General features: G+C 40.1%; 1 protein-coding gene across 4 annotated transcripts; it reads left to right on the top strand.

Annotated features, from left to right (window-relative positions):
• The first annotated feature begins 92 nt into the window (after positions 1-92).
• RTN4IP1 (reticulon 4 interacting protein 1) lies at positions 93-24,210 on the top strand. Of its 4 annotated transcripts, XR_014850989.1 has the most exons (11): positions 93-445; positions 1,822-1,973; positions 2,764-2,832; positions 3,069-3,193; positions 8,559-8,607; positions 10,043-10,179; positions 12,212-12,395; positions 13,723-13,815; positions 15,487-15,593; positions 16,159-16,246; positions 24,077-24,210. XR_014850989.1 is itself a non-coding variant. In XM_085056240.1 (9 exons), exons 1-9 carry the CDS (start codon positions 199-201, stop codon positions 24,191-24,193), a joined length of 1,173 nt encoding a protein of 390 aa, XP_084912366.1. In that variant the 5' UTR covers positions 93-198; the 3' UTR covers positions 24,194-24,210. The 4 variants fall into 4 exon arrangements, 2 of the variants coding, with proteins under 2 accessions (XP_084912366.1, XP_084912367.1); XR_014850988.1 differs by lacking the exon at positions 16,159-16,246; XM_085056240.1 differs by lacking the exons at positions 15,487-15,593; positions 16,159-16,246.
• The last annotated feature ends 758 nt before the right edge of the window (positions 24,211-24,968 follow it).

Consider the following 24,968-nt stretch of genomic DNA (forward strand, 5'->3'; position numbering starts at 1 on the left):
TGGCTGCGGTGCCGCCGGGGCTGAGCGCCGAGGGCAGCGGGGGAGAGCCAGCGCAGGCCCCGGCCCGATCCCGAGCCCGAGCCCGAGCCCGAACCCGAGCCCGAGCCCGATCCCGAGCCCGAGCCCGAGCCCGAGCCCGAGCCCAGCCTCATCCCGGTCGCGATCCCGATCCCGGGGCCCGGCGCGGCTGCCCCGGCCATGCTGTCGTGGGGAGCGGCTGGCGGGCGGGCGCTGCGCTGGGCCAGCGGGCGTGCGGCGGCCCGCGGGTTCCGCTCCTCTCCGCGGGCGCGGGTCTCGATGCCCAGCTGGGTCATAGACCGGTACGGCAGCAACGAGGTGCTGCGCTTCACCAGGGACATGATGTTCCCCATCATACACTTCCCGAACGAGGTCATCATTCGGGTTCACGCCGCGAGCCTGAACCCCATCGACCTCAGCATGAGAAGTAAGTGGCGAGGCCGAGCAGGCGGGCCGGGCTGCCGGGCCGGCAGGGCTGTGCTGGGGCTGCGGCTCCGGTGCACCCCGGCGCTCGGAGAGGTGCCAGGGCCTGTCCTGCCCCGCACACATCTGCCTCGCAGTGTCCAGGGCTGCCTCGACACACGTGTTTCCCCGAGCCCTGTCCAAAACCGCCGCCTCTTGGAAGCATAACTTATTTCAGGTTCTCGGGGAAGAGCGATACAAAAAGATTTTTTCGAGGTCTTAGGGAAGAACGATACAAAAAGCCACTGACAAGAGTGTGCGTGTTGCCAGGGTGAACTTTTAATTGAGTGACTCTGGTGCTGCTCTCTGACCGAGAGACTTGCCCGTCCGAGGAGCAGCATTGCCCCTGAGTGAAGATGGATTTTCCCATCTATTTGAGGTGAATGGCGCTGGACGTCCAAGCTACAGCCAAGCCGGCATGTGCGACCTAATGCAAACCGTGTTGTTCAGTGCCGTGCCCATCCTGGGGAGCTGCTGGCATCCCACCCGGGAAATCTGTATCTTTCACTGCCCAGCTCTTTGTATTTGATACATTTAATCTGATATTTCTACTCAATTTCTAGGTTTGAAACATGAGAAGGAAGTTGTGGTAGTAGATTACCTTATATTTCATGTGTAAAAGTGCTTGCATATAGAAAAAGATTCGGTAGAATAAGCAAATATGTCAGCAGGAAGCCCGCTGACAGAGCTGTAATCTGTGTTTTGGGTCTCCAATAGATGAATTTTTAAAAAATCTTTGCATATAGTTGGGAGCTTGGCAATGGGACATTTTCTATCCAAGGATTCCTGTTAAGACACTTTCTAGCATGATGGGGTCCCTAGGAAGACTTGTCCAAACACTTGAACAGGCATACATGCCCAAATGCAGGCTATTTTTAGGTTGAGCACAGCTATTAGATGTGTAATTCTGAGACTTTACATCATTTGTCTGTTGCTTACTGAATAGAAGTCCAGGTTACTCAGGAGATATGCCTTAATATTTTTTACGCTACTTTATTTGAAAAGACAAATGGAAAGCTTGGAGTTCTTTTAGACTCTGTAGCTACATCATGCTGTTGGAAAACAGAGCACTTGCAGCATTTCCAGTGGACTGACAGTGTTATCATATACTAAATACCTTTATAATGGAGAGTGATTTCTTTATAAGTGAATTAACCAGAATGAGTTTTGCACTTTATTTGTAAAATCTGTAAAAGTATCAAATATTGGAGATTTTTTTGTATGCCTCAGTTATGACATGAATGAGGTACATTATGTATAGACAATGCTTTCTAACTGGAATTGTGCAGTTAATAAATGAACACTCAGTGTGGTATGTTGTGGTTGATCCATGTTTTGCAGGTGGTTATGGTGCAACCGCGTTAAATATGAAGCGAGATCCCCTGAAACTCAAAACCAACGAGACTGAATTTCCACTCACACTTGGCCGAGATGTCTCTGGTGTTGTTATGGAATGTGGACTGGCTGTGTCTTATTTCAAACCTGGAGATGAGGTGATACCACCAATCTCTTCTTTTACTTTTTTTCCCAAGTGTATAGTTAAAACAAGCTATGAGATGTTCAGCATTCATTTTCCTCTTAATTATTTTTTTAATGCTGTTGTAGTCTTAATAAGGCCTATCTGGCAGTAAATACCTAGGATACTTTCTTCCCTTCATTTATTCTCTGAAAAATGTGGTCTTTCAGTGACTTGCTTCTGCAAGTTAATTTCCGTTTTGTGTTTTAGCTTTTGGTCCATTTCAGTGGTAGTAAGAGTAGAATTTATTTGTTTATAAGTGCACATTCACAATGCTGCTTTGTTTTTAATTGAAGATAGAATTCTAAGAAGGGATTTGTTTCTGTTTTTCTTCAGTAACTTGGAGTAAGAACTTTGGCTTAACCCAAGAAGCACTTCATGGGTGCTCACACAAATACTAATACTGTTTGCTTTCACCTTCACCAGTTCCTTTTACATTTCACCAGTTTTAGTATAGCAAATCCTGATTCCATGCCATCCTCTAATCTAGGGTTTACTGGCAAGGGAGTAGTTTAGGGGGTTTGAGGAATTATGTCTTATACACAGTGCAATGGTGTAATTTACATAGCCCTCCAGTCCTTCATTTAGTCAGTTTTGTGATTTTTTTTTTTTTTTTTGGTGTAAAGTAAGCTAAAACTGGTTTCTGCTAAACAGTGAAGACATCCTGTAAATTAGAAAAAAGATTTCTTTAACAAAGGAAACATCTGTGTACATACAATTGTGTGCAAAGTTACAAAAATTGACTGTTGTTTTCTGTTTGGTTTTAGGTGTGGGCAGCAATTCCTCCGTGGAAACAGGGCACTCTGTCAGAGTTTGTGGTAGCTAGTGGAAACGAGGTAAGCTTTCAAAACTGTGGCTAAAAGACAAAACCCCAGATCTGTAAAGACTGGCATTTTTCTTCTTCAGTCTCTAAGTAACTTTATTTCTTAGTGCTTGGATTGATTTGTACTCCAGCTAGTTAGGAACATGGCTGAAAATGTGCAATACACAATCTGCAATTCAGTAAAGCTTGCTTAAATATTTCAGTGTCACATAGGAACTGCTGTGTGACTTAGAAATGATTTTATTTCAGGTATCTTTTAAGCCAAAGTGTCTCAGTCACACAGAAGCTGCTGCCTTACCGTATGTTGGTCTCACTGCGTGGTCTGCACTTAACCAAGTGGGAGGACTGAACCAAAGTAATTGTAGAGGGAAAAGGTAAGTAAATAGTTCTGGTGCTAAAACTGGAGTTTTTCATTTTCATATTGATGAGCTGCTTCTAAGACATGTCCAGCAGTGATAAGGACTGTTATACCATGACATTGATAAAGATCAGCTGCTGGAGGATGCTGAGTTCAGTCTTCACAACTGCCGAGGGAAGCATCTTTAGTGGGAGGCTCAGATGATATCGCTATGTAGAGGTATAAAATGCCCAGAGAAGTTGTGGATGCCCCACCCCTGGAAGTGTTCAAGGCCAGGTTGGATGGAGCTCTGGGCAGCCTGGTCTAGTGAAAGGTGTCACTGTCCTCAGCAGGGTCTTTGGAACTAGATCATCTTTGAGGTCCTGTCCAGCCCTGGCCATTCTGTGATAATCCAATGTATATCTAATGTGTGGGCTCTATAGAGAATTTAAGGATGTTATCTCCAGGAATTTATAGGGACTTTGCCTTTTTGCCTGTTAGGACAGATAGTCAAAGGTAATATCCTCTCAGTTATACTGGCAATTCACTGGCAACTTGAAAAGCCCTCTCAAGGACAGAGATGTAGTTGACTCACTTCCTACATTTGTGAGCCATTTGGAACAGACTGGTTTTCCAGGTTTTTAGGGGAAAATGAGCAGGTGAACTAACTCTTACTTGACCTGCAGACCAGAACTTTGATGAGGTCAGGAATGCAGACAAGAAGAGGAGAACGTGCAAGACAAGCAGCCAATCAAATAGAAAAATTGACTTTGTTTATCAGTCTGTTAATCTGACAATAGCAGATAAGGAAAAATGCACAGAAAGATTGGAGTAAATACCATTTTTCTCCTGATAATTGAAATTTTCAGTTATTTTGACCTTTGGATGTTTCAGTAAACAGACAGCAAGATCTTCATAATGAAAATAAGAGGAAAAGTAAAACGTTTGAAGTTGAAAAATAGTTGTTAAAGGTTATTTTTGGAGTTGAAAAATAGTGGTTAAAATTACTGTGCTGCGTCAAAGATTCAGGTCATAAAGTAATTATTGGCAGTAGGAGTCTGGATGCCTGACCTTATCTTAGCTGATACTTTGTAATGCAACACATTGCAAAAGACACTAGATCTAGGGAAATTCTTCACCCACATCTTTAGAAGACAATCAGATGAATGGTTATTCATGTGTCACGGTGACCTTCATAATGAAAATATTGAGTAACTGTTTTTTCTAAAGATAAACAGTGTTTTGAGAAAATGAAATTGCAAAATTTAAAGGAGTTTCAAAGAGACATCATTGAAATTAACTTCCAACTAGTAATAAAATTCCTGACAAGATCACCTTACTGTTTGTTTTTCAGTATTTAGACTTTTTATTATCTTAACTTTCACATGTAAATAGAATTAACCTAAAGATACATTGATAGCCTAGCCTTGTTTAAAGTGTCTTTCCAATCTTCAGGTAAGTGTTCAGATTGTTAACAGTAAAATCCAAACTGCATTTGTAGTGTGTCTTTACATTTAATATTTAGTTTTATGTTCCAAATAAATTTTTAATTGCTCTGTCAGCAAAACTCCCATTTTAATGTACTTTAAAAATATTATATTTCCTATCTATAAATTTTGAACTGTAAAGCCATCAGTGAATGACTTATGTGATGGTACCCTTTTTCCCCTGAAAAATTACTTGTAGGGCAGTATTTAAAATGCATTGAAGGGGCTCTGCAAAATGATACTCCATAAACTCTCAAGACAAAAATTTAAAAATACAAGAATTTATGCAGTTTTTCTTAATTTCTTTAGATCATATATTTGGTAAGAATTTACCAACATATGTGATTTTATATTGGTCTTTTTGTCTCCTGTAGTTGTATGTACATAGTTATGTAGAAGGGTCTACATGCACACGAAAATGTATCTTATTTTGACAAAGCAGCTGTATTCCTTGATGAAAGCTACTTCATTGATGGTTTTTTGCAGTGTTAAGACATCTTAAGAGCAGCGAGATTTTTCTATTGGTGTGTATTGCTCTCTGCCTCTTTTAAGGTGTTAGTGTGGGCCAACCAGAAATACTTGCTAATAGTGCAGTGTCTGGCTGTACATTGATCTGACAGATTATCTGCTCCATCTCCACATACTTTCACAGGTTATGTTTTCACAAGTTACCTGAAGTGTGCTCTCATTGTTTGTGAAGGCTCTTGCCTCACTGCAATTCTAGTAGTTTTTCCATAGCTGTTATTCTGTACCACTGTAATTAATGTCAATATTCTTGTACAAGCTAAAAGTGAATGTTCTTACTATCCTAAATGTTCAGAATTACTCTGTTGTGTTGAAGTTTACTGTGGATACCTGGAGAGCTTCTCGTGTGTGCCACTGACCTACCTGTTGCAGTAGAAAGGGGCTTTGCTTCCTCAGCATTAGCTGTCAAGTATCTTGCTTTCTGTATTCACAAAATGCACAATAAAAACAAACCTGACAGTTTGAGAGCTTCTTCAAAGTGCTTACATTGCCATGAAGTAAGAGTCTTTATGTAAATACAGAGGCAATATCTTAGACTTTTATGTATGCTGGGCAGAGATGCTGGATTCTGTTTAATGTAAGCTACCAAATGTAGACTCCTGGTTTATATTGTTACAGTGAAAACTTGAATGGTATAATGCCCCAAGAAAATATTTTTTTCAATGTCTGTGTGTTATTTCATCATTTATCTGTTGAGAAGTACAAATTGAGTGTAGGTTGTAAGACTTCCTGATCGGGCAAACACTTCTTGATCCAAGAATAAATCTCTTGGGGACATTTTGGTGGCATAATCAAGTGAATTATAATTTTATATCTAAATAAAATTGATATATTTATTCAATAAATACATTGATTTTATAACTATGTAAAATTGATGCATTTATTCAGTTTTTATCTTGCATGTAACTCAGTCACTGAAAATTATTAATAGTTTATAATCTGGAGAAAATATTACTCCTTTATCTGTCCACTCAGTCCCCACCCTCTCTGTGTTCTGGTGGGGAGCACACACAGCTGAACCAGGTCTTGCCTCTCTGATGCTTGTTCCTGACCACACCATAGTATCAAGCAGGGCCCAGGGAGAAGGGCTAAATTTTAAAATCTCATGATATGCTTATCTGGAGAGATCTGCTGACTGTGATCATTTGAACTGCTAGAGCCCCGTGGAGGGCTTGGTGAATATTGTGCCTCTGTCAGAAGGGAATGTACGAATGTTCATTTTGTTCCTTTGAAAGAATTGGTTCTCTTCGATCTCTGTCCAGGTCAGATGGTTTGTTAGTTTGTTCCCTGGTGCACATAGTTACTTCTATGTTAGTTGACTCTTGAGCTCACCCTTGCAGTGAAAGCAGGTTGTTTCTATGATGTGTTTTCTATGATGTGTTTTCCTGAGGCAGTGCAAACAAAACTGTTCCTGCTTGGGCACTTGCCACTATCTGTGGTCCTTCCATACTGTCCCAACAGGTCCCGCACCTTCAAATGCTCCCCACTTACCTGTGTGTCTTGCTGTTGTCAGTGCTGTAAAAATGCTGATCTGTTGAGCTGCTGCACACAGATCTCCTGGGCAAATGCAGTTTGTCTCGGAAATGAAGAGCTTTCTTGAAGTCACAATGTGTGGAGAGAGTTGTAATAATTAGAAGATGTGGTAGAAAATAGCCCATATAGCATAGGAACAAATCGAATCTGGAAAGTATTTCTACCTGAAGAATCTTGAGGGCTTTTATTGAAGGGGAAAATAAAAAAAAAAGTCCTCATCAAGCTGCTCCCCAAACTGAAAATGTTACCTAAATCCTTTGAGCAAATTGTACATTTGAAGATGACAGCTTTCCCCAAAATGTGTAGCAGAAGAAATGCCCTTTAACTAAGGAGTAAAATTGTAAAGGTGGTTTGAAAAGGTTTTTTTGAAAGGATTTCATTTTGACTGTCCTTTTTAAGGATAAAGATGGGCTTAACCCAGTATCTTGAGAGCTGCATCCCAGAGCATTTTCAAGTATAATAAATTTGAAATATGCATGTTGCTCCAGGCATCTGTCGTTAGAAGCCTGGTTTTGAGGATAAGTACATTTTGGCAGATTTAAAAGCTGCAGGCATTGTGGTTGCATATTCTTAATCTGAATTTTGCAGTTTGGATCAGTGAAATGGGAGGGAACAGAATCTGATCAGTTAAAAAAGAAGAATAATTTTGAAATGGATACTGTGACCAAAGCCAAGTCTCTTAAGCTACTTCAAAGAACTTTTGTAAACTGAGACTCCAGATTGTGCGGAACAGTTTTGTGCTGTAAAAAGCAATTTCCTTCAACATCCCTCAGTGTGAGATTTAAAACCAGAATGTCACCAGCTTCTGAAGATTCTGAGATTTTTCTGGCAAACAGAAACTCTAAGAAACATGATGTTCCTCAATCCTGTGCCAGGACTTCATCTTGGATCTTCCTATTGTCCTAGTATTGGCAAATGGATCCAAGGTCCAAGCACTGTTTGCAACTTGAGCTGCAAGGTTTTCTTACTAATTCATTTTCTGATGTTTAGTTATTTAATGAACTTTTTGAACAGTGATTAGGCTTGTAGCAGTTAGGTCCTCACGCAAGTAAACTTGTATTCTTTTTTTTTTTTTAAATTTAGGGTGGTCAGTTAAAATGAACTCTGAATTGATAATAATTTGATAATATAGTCTTTCACTTTCTTGCTTGTGTGCCAGTTTCCACAACCTGGCATTTACAGGGCCTTGTTGAGATGTACTGGAAAGAAGTAGAAAAATTCTACTGCTTTTTTTCGAAAGAAAAAGATACCTATCTTAATTTAATAGAATGTAAACTTGTTAATGGTGAGGGTACTTCACATTAAAATTGTATTTTTGTCTTTTAGATAAATGTTATGCAATATGGCCACATGTTCTGCAGTTCACAGTTGCCTTAAATAATGTGATACTGAACTACTTTTTCTCTTAGATAAGGCCGATTTGTGTAAAATTTTGGTGAATAGGAGCTTTTTCTTTAGGAGATATGACAGTGGAGTCCGGGAGACAGAGAGGATTCTTAATTGATTTTGTCTCAAATGAAACAATTATGGTTGGGAAAGTGAGGACAGGTAGAGGGGTTTGGGGTGATAAATGTTACCACCTGACAGCTCCACTGCCTGCATTTAGTGGAAAGCACATATGAGGAAGTCTCTTCAGCTGTGCTGAGATAATGCTTTTGGCACAACACACATGATCAACAATCTTAAGTCACATTTTTGGCTGGCTGAACAGTTAACCACTCTTGAATAACATTGAATGAGAAAACCAATCTTTTGCTAAAAATGATTAAGTGTTAGAGATGTATAAAAATGAGAGTACATAGTTACTCTAGAATTTATTTAAAGAACTGTTAAATATATTTTAATTTTCTCTTACAGAGTATTAATATTAGGAGCTTCAGGAGGAGTTGGTACATTTGCTGTACAGGTAATATAAACCAGCATGCCCAGGATGAATCTTCAAGTGTTTTAGTATGAAAAAAAATAACAGAAGGGAATTGAGAGAAAGAATAGAGAAATAGCAAGCTACTGATCAGTCTGTCTGATTGAGCTGATTGATATTTCCTAGAGTAAAGTATTTTCAGATTTTTTGCTTTCCATTTATGATGTTGCATTTTTTAAAAGTAGGAAGCAGGGACTTTCAAAGAAAGGAGTTGTGTGTAAGATCACATTTCCAATTTGGGTGCAGGAGGTCTGTGACTGGTGTAACTTGGAATATGTAGCCTCTTCTCATTATCTTTCACTCAGCTCTGTGTTCTAAGTACAAACAGAACTTGGTGTTTGAGTAGAAAAAGTGATGGAGAATGTACCTACCACAACTGCTGTAGTTGGTCAAATGATGTGAGAGGCCTCCAGGCTTTTGTGTGCAGTCAATGTAAAGGACAGAGGCTTAGATTTACTTTCTCTCACTGTCTTTGCCCTGCTACCCTTTTGTCTGTCTTTGTTCCGGTAGCTCTAAACTTTGGAAAGTCAACATGCTCTTTTGTTGATCCATTGGTTGTGGAATGTCTTCTTTCATGCTCTCATTTAATTTGGGGCCTTTGATTCTAATCAGTGTCATCTTATGCTGAAACATCTTTCTCTCAAGAATATGAAAAAAATACGGAAGTTGGGTGATTGCATCACTGTTTTCCATGTTACTAGACCATAAATACAGTGGTTTTAAAGAGGTTTACAGCAGAACTTTTTGTGGTATCCTATCTGCCTGATCCATGATAAAGCAGGTGACTTTCAGTATCAAAGGCTGACCAGCCACTGACTAGTTAGAGTTTGTAACTGATTAATCCTGGATAAACTGCATTAATAATCCAGAATAAAGGTAAAAAGTATTACTGTGAATGAAAAAATGAGATGCCAAAAGAGGTAAATAACTAGCAAAAATCCTTTACTTTGCTGTAATTTTTGGAGTGTAAGATAACCTGATATGGTCCCTGTGGTAAATCAGAGATGATTTCCTTCTTTTTCTTGTTACTAGTACTTAACCTAAGGGCATATTTAAAAATATTTAATGGTAGCTCTGGTGACAGTTTGGTAGATTGGAAACTTGGACAGTACCTCTTGGTGTATGTTTAGCTGGCAGATTCAGATGGCAAACTGAGAACGAGTTAGAAGAAAAACCCCACGTTCCTTCCTTCACACCAACTCCTCCTTCCCCACAACCACCTTAAATATTGATAAATTCTAGCCATTATTTTGTCTGTGATATTTGTTACGAATTATCCCGTATTGGAACAGTCTCCCCACTCCCTATAAAAAGTGCACATTTGTTATATAAATATAATAGGACTTTGGCTTTTTTAATTGTTCTCAATATTTCACTAAATTTTAATGCTTGGACTTCTTTCTTTTATACTTGTTTTTAGCTAATGAAGGCCTGGGATGCTCATGTGACAGCAGTTTGCTCTCATGATGCCAGCACACTGGTGAAAAAGCTTGGAGCAGATGATGTGATTGATTATAAATCTGGAAATCTGGAAGAGCAGCTTAAAACATTACCCTTGTGAGTGTTTGTGTTTCTTAATACTGAGATGAAGGAGTTGGTGGTCAGACCTTCTGCCTTTTGATTTCTTGACTCTATCAGAATTCTGTCATGTCTCCCTCCCCATTTCTAAAGCATTATTTTGTAAAGCAGATTCACCTTATTGAGTGCAGTTTGCAAGTGAGTATGCCCAGCACAGATTCCGTTGTTAGACCAAACTAGGTAATTGGGCTTGTGGAGACAACCTCACTTCCATGTGTTTCTTTTCAATGACTGTGATGTAAACAGTTTTGTAGCTTCCATCCAAGTATCTTGGATAATATACAGTACATGAATAAATTAAAATAGCACTCTGAAATCCTGAGTGAGGCTGGTAAATATAAAATTAATCTTGTAGAGGGAAGAACTATATCATGAAGCAGTGACTTGCCACTGTGCAACTCAACTGGGAGTAAATTTCTCTTCTGTAACATTGGGTACAGCTGCCTCTGACAAACAATCACATTTATCTTGTCACAGCAGCTATGTTTAAACTAGCCTGGGATTTTTCTCTAGAACAGAAGTATTTCTTGCTTTTGTAATCTTTCCATCTGTTTAAACGTAGTCTACTGTGACTTGTATTTCAATATGGTACTTACACTGCTCTTTTTAACTAGATTGAGCTAACTCTTTGGGAGGGGAAATAGAAGCTGCTCAATCTGTGGGAGAATTTTACTGATAACTGTGCTAAGAAGCCATGTGCCCTTTAACTGTAGTGTGATGGTCAGCAGGCCTGAGGGCAGTTGTGAGGGTAGTGACACTGTCTGTATGGCAGGATGGACTTTGCAGTCAGTGCTAAATTTGCCTTTGTGCAGTTCAACACTTTAAATGCTAAATACCCATTCTAGCAAGTGATCCTTTCTAAGAGATAGCAGCAGCAGTGTCCTGGGGTGCAGTTTAATGATGCAACTAGGCTGATCAGTCAGCTCAACTGAGAGGGATGTTCCTACTTCCCTCCCCTTTTCAGTTGAACTGACTCTTCAGAACCCATAGTCAGCTACTTTTTCCAGGAGCATTAGTTCTCATGATCTTCTCTTGTTGGCAGCTAATGGTTACATTAACTGAAATTTAAACGTGAAATCACACCCTTGGAAGACAGGCAGGAAAACTATCATTCCAGAGAGATAAGGACATTTCTATTTAATTTGCATAAAGTATTTTCCCTCTTATTTTTAGGTTATTTAGATTAGAGGTATGTGTTTAGACATATCTATTGCAATCTGGAGATTTCTGGAAATTTACAGATGAAAATAAGTTGTACATCTAACAGAACAGGTGCATAACTCCCTGTTGCCCTATTCAGCCTTTACATGCTCACATGCTGGGATAATGAGAAGGAACACTGAAACTGTGGCTTTTTGCCAGAGGCTGCATAAACCCATCCCATGGAGGGAAGGTTTTAGATCCTTTGCATTGTTAGGTTTAATGTTAAATAGGTAGATGTGAAGAAAAGAGCTGTCAGGAGAGGTAAAATGGCCCCTGAACAAATAAGGAGCTCAAAAAAGACTTGGAGAAGTGAAGCTGAGAATTGGGTCACAGAAAAGATGTGAGGAAATAAACGTTAGTAGAATAATTTGTTTACATAATTTTAGCCACTGGAACTGACTTTCATGTGAGTACAGCATGTACAAGAGCTGTTCCTAGCTGAGGGCGTAAGTCCAGACTAGCTTTCACATGTACATACCATATTGTTCAGTGCTAGACCTCAAGATTATGCCAGTAGTCTCTGAGGGAGGGCTGAAGAGATAGAGCTCTAGAAGGCTTTAAGCAAATACAGAATGTAGTAGTGCATCTAAGTTTGCTTTTTGGAGTTTAAGTGTACTTGTTAAATAGCCTGGACTTTACTGAAGTCTTGGGACTTTCTTGCTGCAATCTTGCAGGCTAATAATTCTATTGCATTGCAGTGACATATAAAAATGTAAATTATAGCCGATTTCTGCTTTTAATTAGCTTAATTGCAGTGAAGTTAATTTCCCATATAATTATTTTAAACCTGTTCTTTATATGTCTGCAGATTTGATTTTATCCTAGATAATGTTGGTGGATCCACTGAGAAGTGGGCACTAGATCTTTTGAAGAAATGGTCAGGAGCAACATATGTTACCTTAGTGACACCTTTCCTGATCAACATGGACAGACTTGGAGTAGCTGATGGCATGTTGCAAACAGGAGTCACTGTTGGTTCCAAAACTTTAAAGGTATTTGACAAAATCCTATGTACTTTCATATTTTGTAGTACTTTAGTGACCGCTTCTGTGGCTTAGATGTCAGTCACAGAGCTCATGTAGAGGCAGCTGTTGCATTGTCCTCATATGTCATTAAGTATGCTTGAGAGGCACTGCTATTCTTTGTTTCTTTCTTGCACTGAGAAGAAATGGGTTGGGTTGGTGCTGTTGGGTGTATGGAGTAGTTTGGGGAGCTTTGAAGTTTGATTCCTTATTGTGCTTTCTGTTGTGGCCTGGTGAGTCCTGCTGACAGCCAGGGTTTCATAGTAAACACAGCAAATCCCTGCCTCACTGAAGTAAGAGCAATTTTGTTACTTGCTGTAGGCTGGTAAGGCTTTCTCTCAAAACATTGTTCCATGACTGATTCTCTTCATCCTGTTCCAGCACCAGAGAGTAATAAGAGTGGTTGAGGGTGGCTAGGAAGTCTTTCATCTCTTTCATGTTCGTGTGTCTGGATGGTGATACTGATTTTTCTAGTTTCCATAAGTGTATCTTAAAACATTGTGCCAGTGGCCAGATCAGTGGGGCTTTTTAGAACTTTTCTCTTTCTTTCCTACACTTCAGTACTTGCTTTCCAAATGAATGCTTTTCAAGCAGTTGCTATGGTATTCCTGGAAAGGCTTGGATGAATGAGATTTTAAGTCCTGCAGCAGTACTTTCGCAAGAAAGCCCAAAAACAAAATGAAAAGGCTGGGAAGAAATAATGTAATATTATTTCTCAGTGTGCATGTTTCCACAATGAAGAGGATTCTATGCCGTATATAAAAATCATCTCTCTTCGGCAGATGATGGCTCTTATTCTTGTCATGACTTACTCAGAGGAGATGCTCTTGACTTGTGTGTGTGAGATTTTCCCAAAATGCTTTTTATGTGAGCTGCCATCTGTCATTGGACAGTGATGACTTTGGCAGATATGATGGTGGAAAATGCAATCACTGACACTAAAATGGAAGGTTCTAAATGTCACATTGCTGGGTTTATTTCACCCCCTTTGTGAGTGTACATTTCTCTCTTATGTAACAAATAGTGCTGTTTCTAGCTGCAGAGACAAGGTAATTGTTTTTCTCTACTAGCTGACTTGTGCAATTGGACACAAAATTCACCCTGATCCTATTGTGGTAACACAGCATCCTGGTCTGTACATTTAATCCACATGCTTAGGTGCCATTCTTTTCAGACACTAGCATATAATTTCCATGTCTTTTCCTTAAATTACTTTTCTAGAGATTCTGTCATTGGTTTTAGCTCCCATTTCAGTTTGCTCTTATGATTTTTAATAGATTTGTGATCTTTCTTGCAGCATCTCCTAAAAGGAGTCCATTATCGGTGGGCATTTTTCATGCCAAGTGGCCCAAGTTTGGATGCAATAGCAGAATTGGTTGATTCTGGAAAGGTATGTCAGTAATGCTTACTTGGGTATATGTGCTGAAAGAGATGCTGCTTGGACTCAAAAATGGTGTAGGTCACTACTGGGGAATGTTATGAGAGTCTCAGTGAGGAAAACTAGTTAAAAATCAACGTGTTCCAGTTTCTAACTTCTGCCTTTTGCATGGAATTTAGGAGATCATAATCCTTAAGATTGTTGTGCCTTCTCCCTCTTGAGTGTACATTTTTAAAAACATAAGGCTTACAAAGTTATGAGGAGTAATGTCCAGTGATTGCTTATTTTTGCCAGTGGGAATCATTTAATATGAACTCTGTATGAAAATTATGTTTTAATAGGTCTCATTTGGTTCATTTGGTCAGAATAAACATGGCTTTGTATCTGCATATGCAAAATTGTTTAGCCTGAGTGGTTGGGAGTCCTGCCCATAGTGTGCACAGAACTAGAATATTCTGGTTATTGCAGGTAATAGATGATCTCCATTGGCAGAGTGGTGACAAGAATCTTGTGTTTCATTATTTCAGTGCTGCAAAGTATGATGTTTGTGCTAATTCAGCACAGTGACTTGGAATATTGTGAGCATTCATAGGCTTATGGGGAATCTTAGTGGACTTGAGGGAAAAGCAAGATAGATTATGGTCTGCTTTTGTGATCTTTTCAGGCTTATGAGCTTGTTACAAAATATATTGCAGGAGTGAACAGAGGATTCCCTGTGTTTTGGATTGTGTGATGATACAGGTTTCGGCAGTGTCCTCTTCAGGAATTTTGGCAACATGAAATTTTCCATGAGTAGAGAATACGGGCAACTGCTGTTAATCTTTCTATATGGTAGCTAAGCAGGAGAGTATGCAGAGTCTGCCATGACTGCTGATAATTCCAGTATGTGAACTGCCATCCTGTGCTCAAAATTTGTGTGTATTAGTAAAACTTAGATCTCTCAAAGTTTGTGTGTTGATTCCCCTCTTTTTTGGTATGTAGTATGTTCCAGAGTTTGGAAAAGAGTAAATAAACTGCTGTGGTGCTTAAGACATGATTGCTTCTATTTTGCCACCTCAGGGCTGCTGCTAAGAATAAAAAGTTCCCTGCTTTCTATTATGTCCAGTGCTGTAGGCATAATCCTATGGTCAAGAAAGAAGCTGTAGAAGGCAGTCCTCATCCTGTGATTGCATTCAGTCACACTACTAAATTATAAGTGTCTCAGAAAAAGAAATGTCCTTGTCGTTGTTCTCACCATTTGTCCTGTTCTCAGCCAGTTGCAATTTGTTTTGTGTTCTGCTCCTACCTTGTATGCAAAACAAATGCAGAATATGCTCCTGAAAGCCTCTTGGGAAACACCTGTTTATGCAATAGAGATAGGGCTTAATCAGTGTTCTTTGCTTAATAACTTGGACAGGTGAATTGCAATGCCACTTCAAATGTACGTCATACATACATGAATGTCCTGATGTACTTCTGGCTGTAAGATGATCATGAGGACAAAGATGTTTGCTTGCTCTTTTATTCTCTGTGCAAAAACAGGTCCTAACGTCAGCCTGTTTGTCTGCAGAGTCATTATTCTAGCAGCATTTTACTTGATTTTGTCCAATGTTGGAAACATCTGAGCTGTCATCAGGCTTTTGTAAGACCCAGTTGTGTTCCATTTAGACAGATATTAATAAGACTATGACCTTTATTGTCTAGACACAAGAGTTCTCTTAAATGGACGGATCATCCATTCAGAAGAGTAGGTGTTTGGAAAAAAAGGCAGGACAGAATTACTGGAGAAATTGTACCACAATTTCATATAAGTAAGTGAAAATAAATGTTTCTGTTTGAATGGGAAAGAATAAAGAGGTAAAAAAGCACAAAGCTATGAAGTGTATCAAGAATGCATGAGGAAGCCAGCAAATTGAGCTCACATAGTTGAACTTGTTAGCTTTAACTGAATATTTTCGAGTAATGTAGATTTTTTCTTTTGAAATTTCAGTCTTTTCTGTTAAAGACATCTTTATTTTGAGATTGTATGAAGTGTGAATAAGAGAGCAATTGGAAAGCTCCTGAAAATGAGAGGCTTTATTACAGGAATAAGTGATGAGGGGGGATTAAATGAAGGAAATTAAAAAGAGATGATGGTTTAAAGAGATAATGTTGCAGCAAGTGAAGCATTAAAGAGCATACCTCTGAAACATTTTCAGATCATTTTGATTTGACAGTGTTTCTCCTTATAGTCCTTCTGCACCAAGACAGATTTTTAGTTCTCATGAGTTCATCATCTCCCTTTGTGAAAGCAAAAGGATTCTCAGTCCTTCAGTGGATGAAGAATAAGCAATTTTGTTTAAAGTTACATGGTTTTCACCTGGATGATCTTTGCAGGTCAGAATGGAGATTTGCAAAATGTCAGCTCTGAGGAGAAGTTCTTTTGATAGACTTTTTTTAATGGGGAGGAGAAGGAGAGTATTTGGTGAGTTGGTAGTACAAGGAAGGAGAATAATTTTCCTTGTGTAATTTACCTGCACATCAGTCAGTTCTGGGAACTGTAAAACCATTTTCTGTTTACAAGCTGTTTTCTCTGCCTTGCAGCTGGACATCTTGCAAAGAGAGTATTGCAAGACTGAGGGGTTGGGAGGCTGTCGTAACAGTTGTGGGCAGGGGGAAAATCCAGTATTTCTGTGACAAATTGTAGAGATACTGGCTACTTTCTAAACTGCTGGAGAATGCCTGTTGTGATTTGAATTGCAGCAGTTAATTATGACCCAGTAAGGACTGGCTTAATGTGGGCTCCACCAAATAAGTTGACAAAGCCCATGTCAGAAGCTGCTGTATCTCTTTCCATGGTAGAATATTCCTGGTGAATTACAATTTTCATCTAAAGACAATTGAAATCAACAGAGCCTTTAATTCAGGACACAGATCTGCTGGCACACTGTTCACTGAGGCATCATCACTGGAAGGCTTGTCAGGACTTAATTGGTGTATCTGTGGTCAGTGTTGTGGACTTAACATTGACACTTTTGGTTTTTGCTGCTTGCCCAGCATTTTTCTCCTAAAGACGTATCATTTTGTTCTTGGTGAAAACAGGCCCAGTTCATTGAAGTACTTAAGTTGGGAGAAAGCCTCTAACTCATAATTGAGCTCTTACTTTGCCTTTTATAAAGTCTGCTGGAGGAAGGCAGGCTCAGAAGGCTCCATAGTGTCATAAGGGGGAGCACTGAGTGTGTTGTGTGTTCCTGCAGAACCATGATAGAATGTGGGTTAACATGCAGCCCAACAGAAATGGGACATTTTCATTTTAATTCAGGGCTATTTAAATGCAGAACAAGTGTGTGTGCAGTGTTTCTGGTGACTTAATGCTCTTTCCTTGAGAGCATTGTTGCATCAGATGGGCTGAGAGGTGAAAGTTGTTTTTGCGGAAGGAAGGCTAAAGGGCAGACAGTCTCCAATCACGAAATTAATAGATCATTCTCTCCGATATTTGTTTTTTAGATAGATGTTCCAGCACAGGTACCCATAGGAAGAACAAGTGCATGCCTATATTAATGTAATTTTGAGTATTGTTGATTATACATTTTGCTGAAGACACTGGATGCTTTGGACTTAGCACCTGCTGTTATGGTTTGGAGGGCAGGGTGCTGACTGTTCTGTGGCCCCGCTGCTGTCTTCTTGTGCAATGCTGAACAAATCACATAAACCTTTTGCTGCTATAATTTCTTGGTCTACTAATGAGGGCTAATGCCCTTTATCCACCTTTGGTGATTCGCTCTGAGATACCTTGTTGAAATGTGGAATTCAATTGTTTTCTATTGCTAGTCTTTGCTATTCAGGAAGTAAATAACACAAATAGATATGTGCGTCCACTTTGACATGACATGGGTTTTGAGATTTGCTTGGATGGCCATGATTTAAGATGGCTTACACCTACTGCTAGTGTAGGTCATCACAGCTTCTGGACTCTGTATCCTAACCTGTGTGTATTGAATTGCTTCTAATTCATCTTACACAGTTCTGCAAGTAACTTTTTCCCTGGCCCTTATTGCACTCTTACTGCATGTCTCTCACCTATATGAATATCAAACAGAGAATGTAACACTGAGTCCTTGAATGTTCTCCAAACATGGCATCTATACATGTGACCTTCTCTAGAGTAATTGCAGACTTTTTGATTGTGCTAAAGTATCCTGAGGTATCTGAGAACTAAGCCTTGGGTGGTGCTTGCTCTAGTCTTTCTTAAAAAAGGCACTAGGGTGCCTAAATACAGAGGTTTCTACACTTAAATGTCTAAATTAACTAGAGGTCAGTCCTTCTCCCCACTCTCTTTAGTCGCTCACACTTGTTTTGATGACCATCTTTCTTCATGCTAAATTGCAAAGCTTGCACCTTTTTTTTTACTTTTAATTTTGTGTTTTCTTGTTGCAGTGCATTTGCTTGCCAGGTTGGTTGGCTAGAGCACAGAGATGTTGATCAAGGAGGGGTTGCCAAAAGCTCTGTTCAGCCCTTTCTCTTCCAAAAAGAACCTCTATCTGCATTTTGTCATGGGCACCAAAAAACCCAGCAAACACTGCGATTTTTATTAAAACATTGTTGCTCCTGTTCATGCAGGACATGGTAGCTTGCTTATGCTCTTTATAAAAGTGCTGTGTGGTTACCTTATAAAGCATCTGTGAAGGGCACTAATGGAAATTTTGCATACTGTGGGAGATAGAGTTTGAGTATATAAATTCACATGCACCACAATGAGGTCTGGAAAAATTTCATTATCATCTACCAGGCATTTAATCAGATGTGTTCCCTCAACCTGATGTGTATTGTGTTGAAAGTCAGTCCTGGTGTTCTGAGCTCTAGCCCCTAGTGTAAGAGGGAATTGTGCCTAGTACAGGGGTAAAGTGTGGGGTCAACAAGGAAGCGCTTGTCTATTGTGAGTTTAGTTTGTTGAGACTGGGAAGATGTGGATCATGCAGAACTAATCTTCTAATCTCTATATATGATATGCTTTCATATGTAAATATGTATTTATATATAACTGTACTAAAGTTGGTTCTGTTTTAAGTACATGGTGACATTGCCCCAGATTGCTTTACCAGCATAAATACCAGGACAATTACCAATAATGTGCCTGACAGGGAATTCCAGATGAGATGAATTGATCTTTCCTTTAGTTAACAGTTTTTCAGCGTGATACAGTACATAACTAAACCCAGGATCTTCCTTATTTCTACTGATTTAAACTTGGGCTAGGCTGGCACACACTGCAGTTCTGGGTTTGTCCCAGGTTCTTACTGCTCTTCACTGTGTTCTATAGAAGCTGTTCTGCCAGGGCTAATTAATAAACAAGAGATTTTTGGAGCCTTTTTTATACTCTGAAGTGTACCCTGATAGCCTGCTTAACTGGGATTTGTCTGCTAGCATTTTAATAATTGTACATGATACTTCTGAGTTCCTGTGGGCTGCTGTTAGAGATTTGATATGAAAGAACATACTTTGGCTTAATAACCAAACAAATAAGACCTGATAATTCAGTTTTTGGTAAGATGGCTGTGGATTTAGACCCTGGGACACTTGCCTTCCATTCCCATATCTTAACCACTGCAGCACCATTTTTCTTACGGGTGTATTGTTGGATCAGTTTTACTTCTGTTCGGTATTTGGGACAGAAATGTCATGTACCTGATGTCCTTTAATGTGGTCGTGGATAAAAGTGCATCTGCTCTGAAATACAAGTTAACAAAAAACACTACAAGGAAGAAATTCCTTACAAAACATTCAAAGATTGGTCTCTGAGCAACATGGTCTAGTGGAAGGTGTCCCTGCCTATAGCAGGAGGTGTTGGACTGAATGGCCTTTAAAGGTCCTTTCCAACCCAAACCATCCTATGATTCTATGCTAGTACTGTGCAGTTGCAAAGCTACCTGTACAACACATGACCACAGCCAGCTGTTCCAGAAGGTAAGAACTTCAGTCTTTGTCTTCAGTGAGGGCTGACCCTAGAACTGTTGGCAAGCAATGTGAGGCTCAGCATACATTGTTGCATGCCACTTTATGGAGAAGAAAGGATGAAAAAAGGGGTGAGATTAAGATCCAAAGAGCATGGAACATGAATACAGCAGAGAAGATGCTCAGCTAAAGCAGGAGTGTCCCAAAACAGCATTTTTTTTACCCCATGGGATGTCAGTAAAGTAACAAATGGATAACCAATTGTTTAGTTCCAGGACAAGGACTGTTCTTTTTAGTGATATCTCTTCCAGGATTCTTGTTGACCTTGATGAGAGACTCACTGAAGGCCAAAGGAGACTACCAAGCTCTGCATTTGTGCTCATAGACCGCATTTGGTCATGGTGGTAATTTCTGGGAAAAGACAGCCTTTAACTTTTAACTCAGCTAGTCAAAACATCAGGCAGGTCTTTTCCATTACAGCAAGCCCTCAGGAGGATCTGGATGTCTGGTGGAGCATATCCCAGCTTTTGTTCTGTGCAGGTGCCTTTCCTGAGGGATGATGTACAGGAGCCTGAGCAGCCTCACCAGAGCATAGGAAGGAGATGCACTGTCAGAGGCAGCAGCTGGGAGGGAGGCACTCTCCCAACCAAGGCTGCCCGCAGCTCTGACACGGCCATCCTTTGCAGAACTGGGGGAGAGCCAGTGCACTGTCACTATCCGTTGAGTGAGGGCACTTTTATCCGTTTGTGCTTTGAACTCGGCTTGTGCTCAGTTCATCCCTCTCCTGAGAATTTCAAGGCTCTTGCTCTCCCTCCAGTGGCAGGAAAAAGCTCCACACTTACTAGAGCGACTTGTTGCTACTATGAGGGTCAAAACTGTCTCCATTCCTTTCATGTTTTCTCACTTATCCCCTCCTAATAAATTCTGTGTTCTTGCTACCACAGAAAATGGGACCTCCGAGGGTGGGCCTGAATTTGCCATGAGCAGGAGTGTGTTCCTGCTGACCAGTCAAGTCCTGCCAGTGCTGTTCACTGCCTGCTGCATTCAGAGCTGGAGTGGCTGGGATACCACCTCTCTGCTGTGTGTAGGATAGCCTTAATCTGCATCAGCAATTATTCTTTTTATTTTTCCAAACACATGAGTTCATTTCAAGAGACCTGAGATTCATTTCTATAGTATGTCCTGCATCGGAGAGAATGAAGAGGAAGAAAATACCTTTCAGGCCCAATCTGTTTTCAGATAAACATTTCAATGTGGGTATGTGTAATCCTTTATCTCCCAGACTTTAGTTTAATCCCTTTTCCCTGAACAAATAGGTGTCCTCTGGCAAGGAACTGATGCGTGGCTGTAAATAGGCAGTGTTTTTATTATCCAGTTAATCTCCATTTATTATCACACATTCAACAAACAGCAGACGCTCCCCTACTTGTTTGTCTGTTCACAGGAAGAAATTTTATCTTAGTCAGTGGATTATGGTAAAGGCTGAGTGAATCACTGTGCTGCAACATGGTCAGCCCTTTCAGGGTTAGTCAAACAATGGGACTGTCCAGCCAGCCAGATAAAATGTTTAATGCTCTAGATTGCCAGGATCATCAATTCAGTATTCATGTCTCTCTATAGCACTGCCTAAAGCCAGCGTTTAAATGAAGCTAGAGGTTACATCAATGTAGCAGATGGGCTTTGAGCATGTGGTGACTGCAATACACACGGTGTTTTGAACTGTGAATTCAGGGCTCCTCTGAATCACTGTGTCACCATTTTTCAAATGCAATGCTTTGAACTCTACTCAACAGGCTGAGGATGTAACATACCTCACTCTGTCAGGGTTATAAGCTGCAACCCACAGTATGGGACTGCGGGTAGCAGAACAGTGAAGTGTCTTGTTCATGTTTTCTCAGTTGTTGCACATGGCTGAAATTACCTTCTGCCTTTCTCTGGAATCCCTTGCACTTTACATCTCCTGTGCTGCTGCTTTGCTTTCTTCCCTGAATACTTTTCCCTTCCTCCTAGTCTGTTGCCATGTCAGGGTCATCTGTGTCCATGCTCCAGAAGGCTGAGTTTCTGTATCTGCTTTTCTCCCCTTAATTGAAGCACGGCTTTGTATGCAACTGCCACTAACAATAGGTACTGTACAAGTGCTGCCCTTGTGCTTGGCTCAGCAAGGTTCCTGAACTGTGTTTTCCCAAGCATCTGCTGTGAAAGCAAGGGCTGGTCTTCCTCAAAACAGTCCGTACTGATGAGCAGCACGTTCCTTCTGCTAACAGTCACAGCAGCTGCAGCTGCACTCAGATGCTCAGTTTACCCAAAACCATTGTCTAATTCAGTGTTTTTGCTGCCCTGGCTCCACGTCCCTGACTTCACTGATGTCCAAGACAACATTTCCATTCTGTGCTGAATGCTGACTAGACACGAGTTTGTCTTGAACACGATAATTTATACCCAACATTTCTTCCTCAGCTGGGGTATCTTTGTGGCTCCTCGGCTGTGTGTTACTACTCACTTTGCCAGAGGTTGGTTTACAGAGATTGTCCAGGCAGAAGGGAAATAAATTATTCAGCCTTGTACCTTGCTGCATGGCAAGTTTGAAGCACTTGGCGACTATATTTATTTGCACAGTTGCTCTTAAAGTGGTTTTTCTGCTAATTCTGATGCATTCTTTGGAGGGAGTTCGTTCATTCTTGATTTTCTGCCATGTAAAGTTTCACACTATGGCTAAACTTGCCTTGACAAAATAAAAAGGAAAATACAGCGATAATATTAGAAGATACTGTGGTGCAAGTTAAGAGTACTGATGTCTTGGATTACTGTTAGTTATCATACAAGTAAAGCCAGTAGTTACATAAGTGCAAGGAGTGGATGTCAAGGTAAGGACAGTGTATGAATGAAGAGAAAATTAAGAGAACTGAGTAAAGGCCCTCCCTGAGCATGGACAACTATCAGATAGCATTTGTTGTGCTGTTGGGGAGTGTGCTGGGTGGTCTAGCCTTTCCTTGCTAGTGCCGTACTCTTACCTTCTAAGCAGCAAGTCTAAAGCAAACCCTTTGTCTTCTGGTAAAAGCAAGGTGGCCTTTTGAAAGACAGCACTGTTCCAATGCTGGCACATTGTTTGTGTCCTTATAGCTGCTGTATTGCTTTTCCATCTAGCAAGGTGCATGTCCTGCCAGCACAGGGAAATTACCAGTGCTGGAGTATTCAACAAGACAGGGTGCATGCTCACAGCTGTGAGGAAAATGCCTGAATATATTTTTTCTTTGACACAAGTGAAAAGGATCTTCTAGCATCGAAAACAGTGTGTTTGGATCTTTGGTACTTCAAATCTTCCTCACTGCAAGAGCTATCTCCAGACTCCTCTGGTCATGTTTTCCTCTGATACGAGGATTAGGATCAGTGCAAGAACATGCACTGGGGCTCATGTTACGGAATCCAGGGAAAAGGACCGACCTCAGGGTAGGCAGATCTTTGGTAGAGGTGTGGGAGGTACTTTTGTATACAGATCTTATTTTGGCATTTGGAATGCTGACTCAGAACTTGACAGTAGAAAAAACCTCTTCCCAGCAGTGACAAATATTTTTCAGAAAAGCTGGAATTTCTTCTGCGTCTGTTGGTACACTATGATATCTAAAGAAAATGCTTATAGAGGTTTCAGGCTCCTTAGTCAATAATGGGGAGAGTGAATAAGTAGTTTCACTGCTCTTGTTAGAAATTAGTCTAAAACAATCCAGAAGGCCACTCTACAAAATTAATGCCAAAGTAGCAGTTGATGCAAGCTGGGCTTAATGATTTATACCTCTTGGAATACACAGTGGCTGAGTTTTCAAGTGTAGCTAAATGATTCAGCAACAAATGGTGGTGGATTTTTTTTTGTTTTACTTAATTTGTGGTCTTTTAGGGGTACTGAGCCATGTACTGATGCAGATAGGCATCAGTTTTATAGGTATCTTTACAATACTTGACATTATGAGAATTCTTGGGTTTAAGAAAAAAACCAGAGAAATATGAGAAAAAAAATGTTCTTTTTTCAGTATATCATTGTAGACAACAAAAAGTTAAACCAGCGTCAACTTTTGAAGGGATGTGCAAGTTAGAGCCTTGCATGGTGGTAGAGTGATAGAAGCCCCAGGTAAGGGCTCTAAACTGTGCTGGTAGAAGTGTTTCAAAACATGGGCAAAGAGCAGCAGAAAGTCATCTTCTGCATGCAGAGGTATTCCTGAAAAATCTTAAAAGCTAGTGGCTACAGTATTTGGCAACTTCTTGTCCTAAATACTTTAAAGAAACCTCCCCCCTTTGTTCATACAGTTTTGAAGTGTGAGAATGATACATTATTTTATTCCTAATACTATGACACTTTTTCCTTCTTCTGTAGATTCAACCAGTTATTGATGAAGTCTTCTCTTTTTCTGAAGTTCCAAAGGCCTTTCTGAAATTGGAAGGAGGACATGCACGTGGAAAAACAGTGATCAATGTAATTAGTAGACAATAAAGTATCTCTAATCCTTATTCTGCCTGCAGTCAGTCCTTGAACATGAATTGGTATGTAGCAAGTGTTTCTTTTTGAAAGCTCATACAGGATGCATAACCTATGTCTTGTTTTAGAAAAACCTTTGATTCCTTCATGCACTGCCTGTTAATAAGCAGACAAGACATACTAATGTCCCTTAGGCATTTCTACCTGAAAACCATGTTAAAAATGTAGTTGTAACTTTTGCAGAACACTCCTCACTCTGAGGATAAGAGGAACAGCCTGCAGCATTTTCCATTTGTACATCTTAGAGCTTTTATTTTCCAGATGTAAATCCTGAAATGGTGAGGCACACTCGTATCTAATTGTCCATATGAAACCTGTGCTATTTTTCCTTGGCCTTTCCTAGTTCTATTTCCTTTTACTAATGTGGATTATTACTCAAGCTGTTTCATTTTCAGAACTAAATGGTCACATCACTGTCTCAAGACTGCTACTTTGATCTTGTTATGGCAATTGTCTCATGACATAGCTGATCTAAATAGAAGCATGGAACCAAATCAGTCTGTAACTGATAATTATTCTAATTCCCCAACTCCTGGCCCAGATTCAGCTGACTGCAGTGTTTATGACTGCATTTTACCTGACTCCAGGTAGGGTGGACATGATTTTGTCAGTAGTCAGGAGCCCATTGCTGTTGTGCCCCATCACTGCTGGTGAAGCTCTGGAGGGGTGTATGTGCCTGGTGGGCTGTTTTTAAACTTGCTATTTTGCCAGAAATGGACTATGGAATAAC

The sequence above is a fragment of the Lichenostomus cassidix genome, chromosome 3, assembly GCF_008360975.1.
Source record: "Lichenostomus cassidix isolate B80296 chromosome 3, HeHo_3.0, whole genome shotgun sequence".
In the NCBI taxonomy this organism is placed as follows: domain Eukaryota; kingdom Metazoa; phylum Chordata; class Aves; order Passeriformes; family Meliphagidae; genus Lichenostomus; species Lichenostomus cassidix.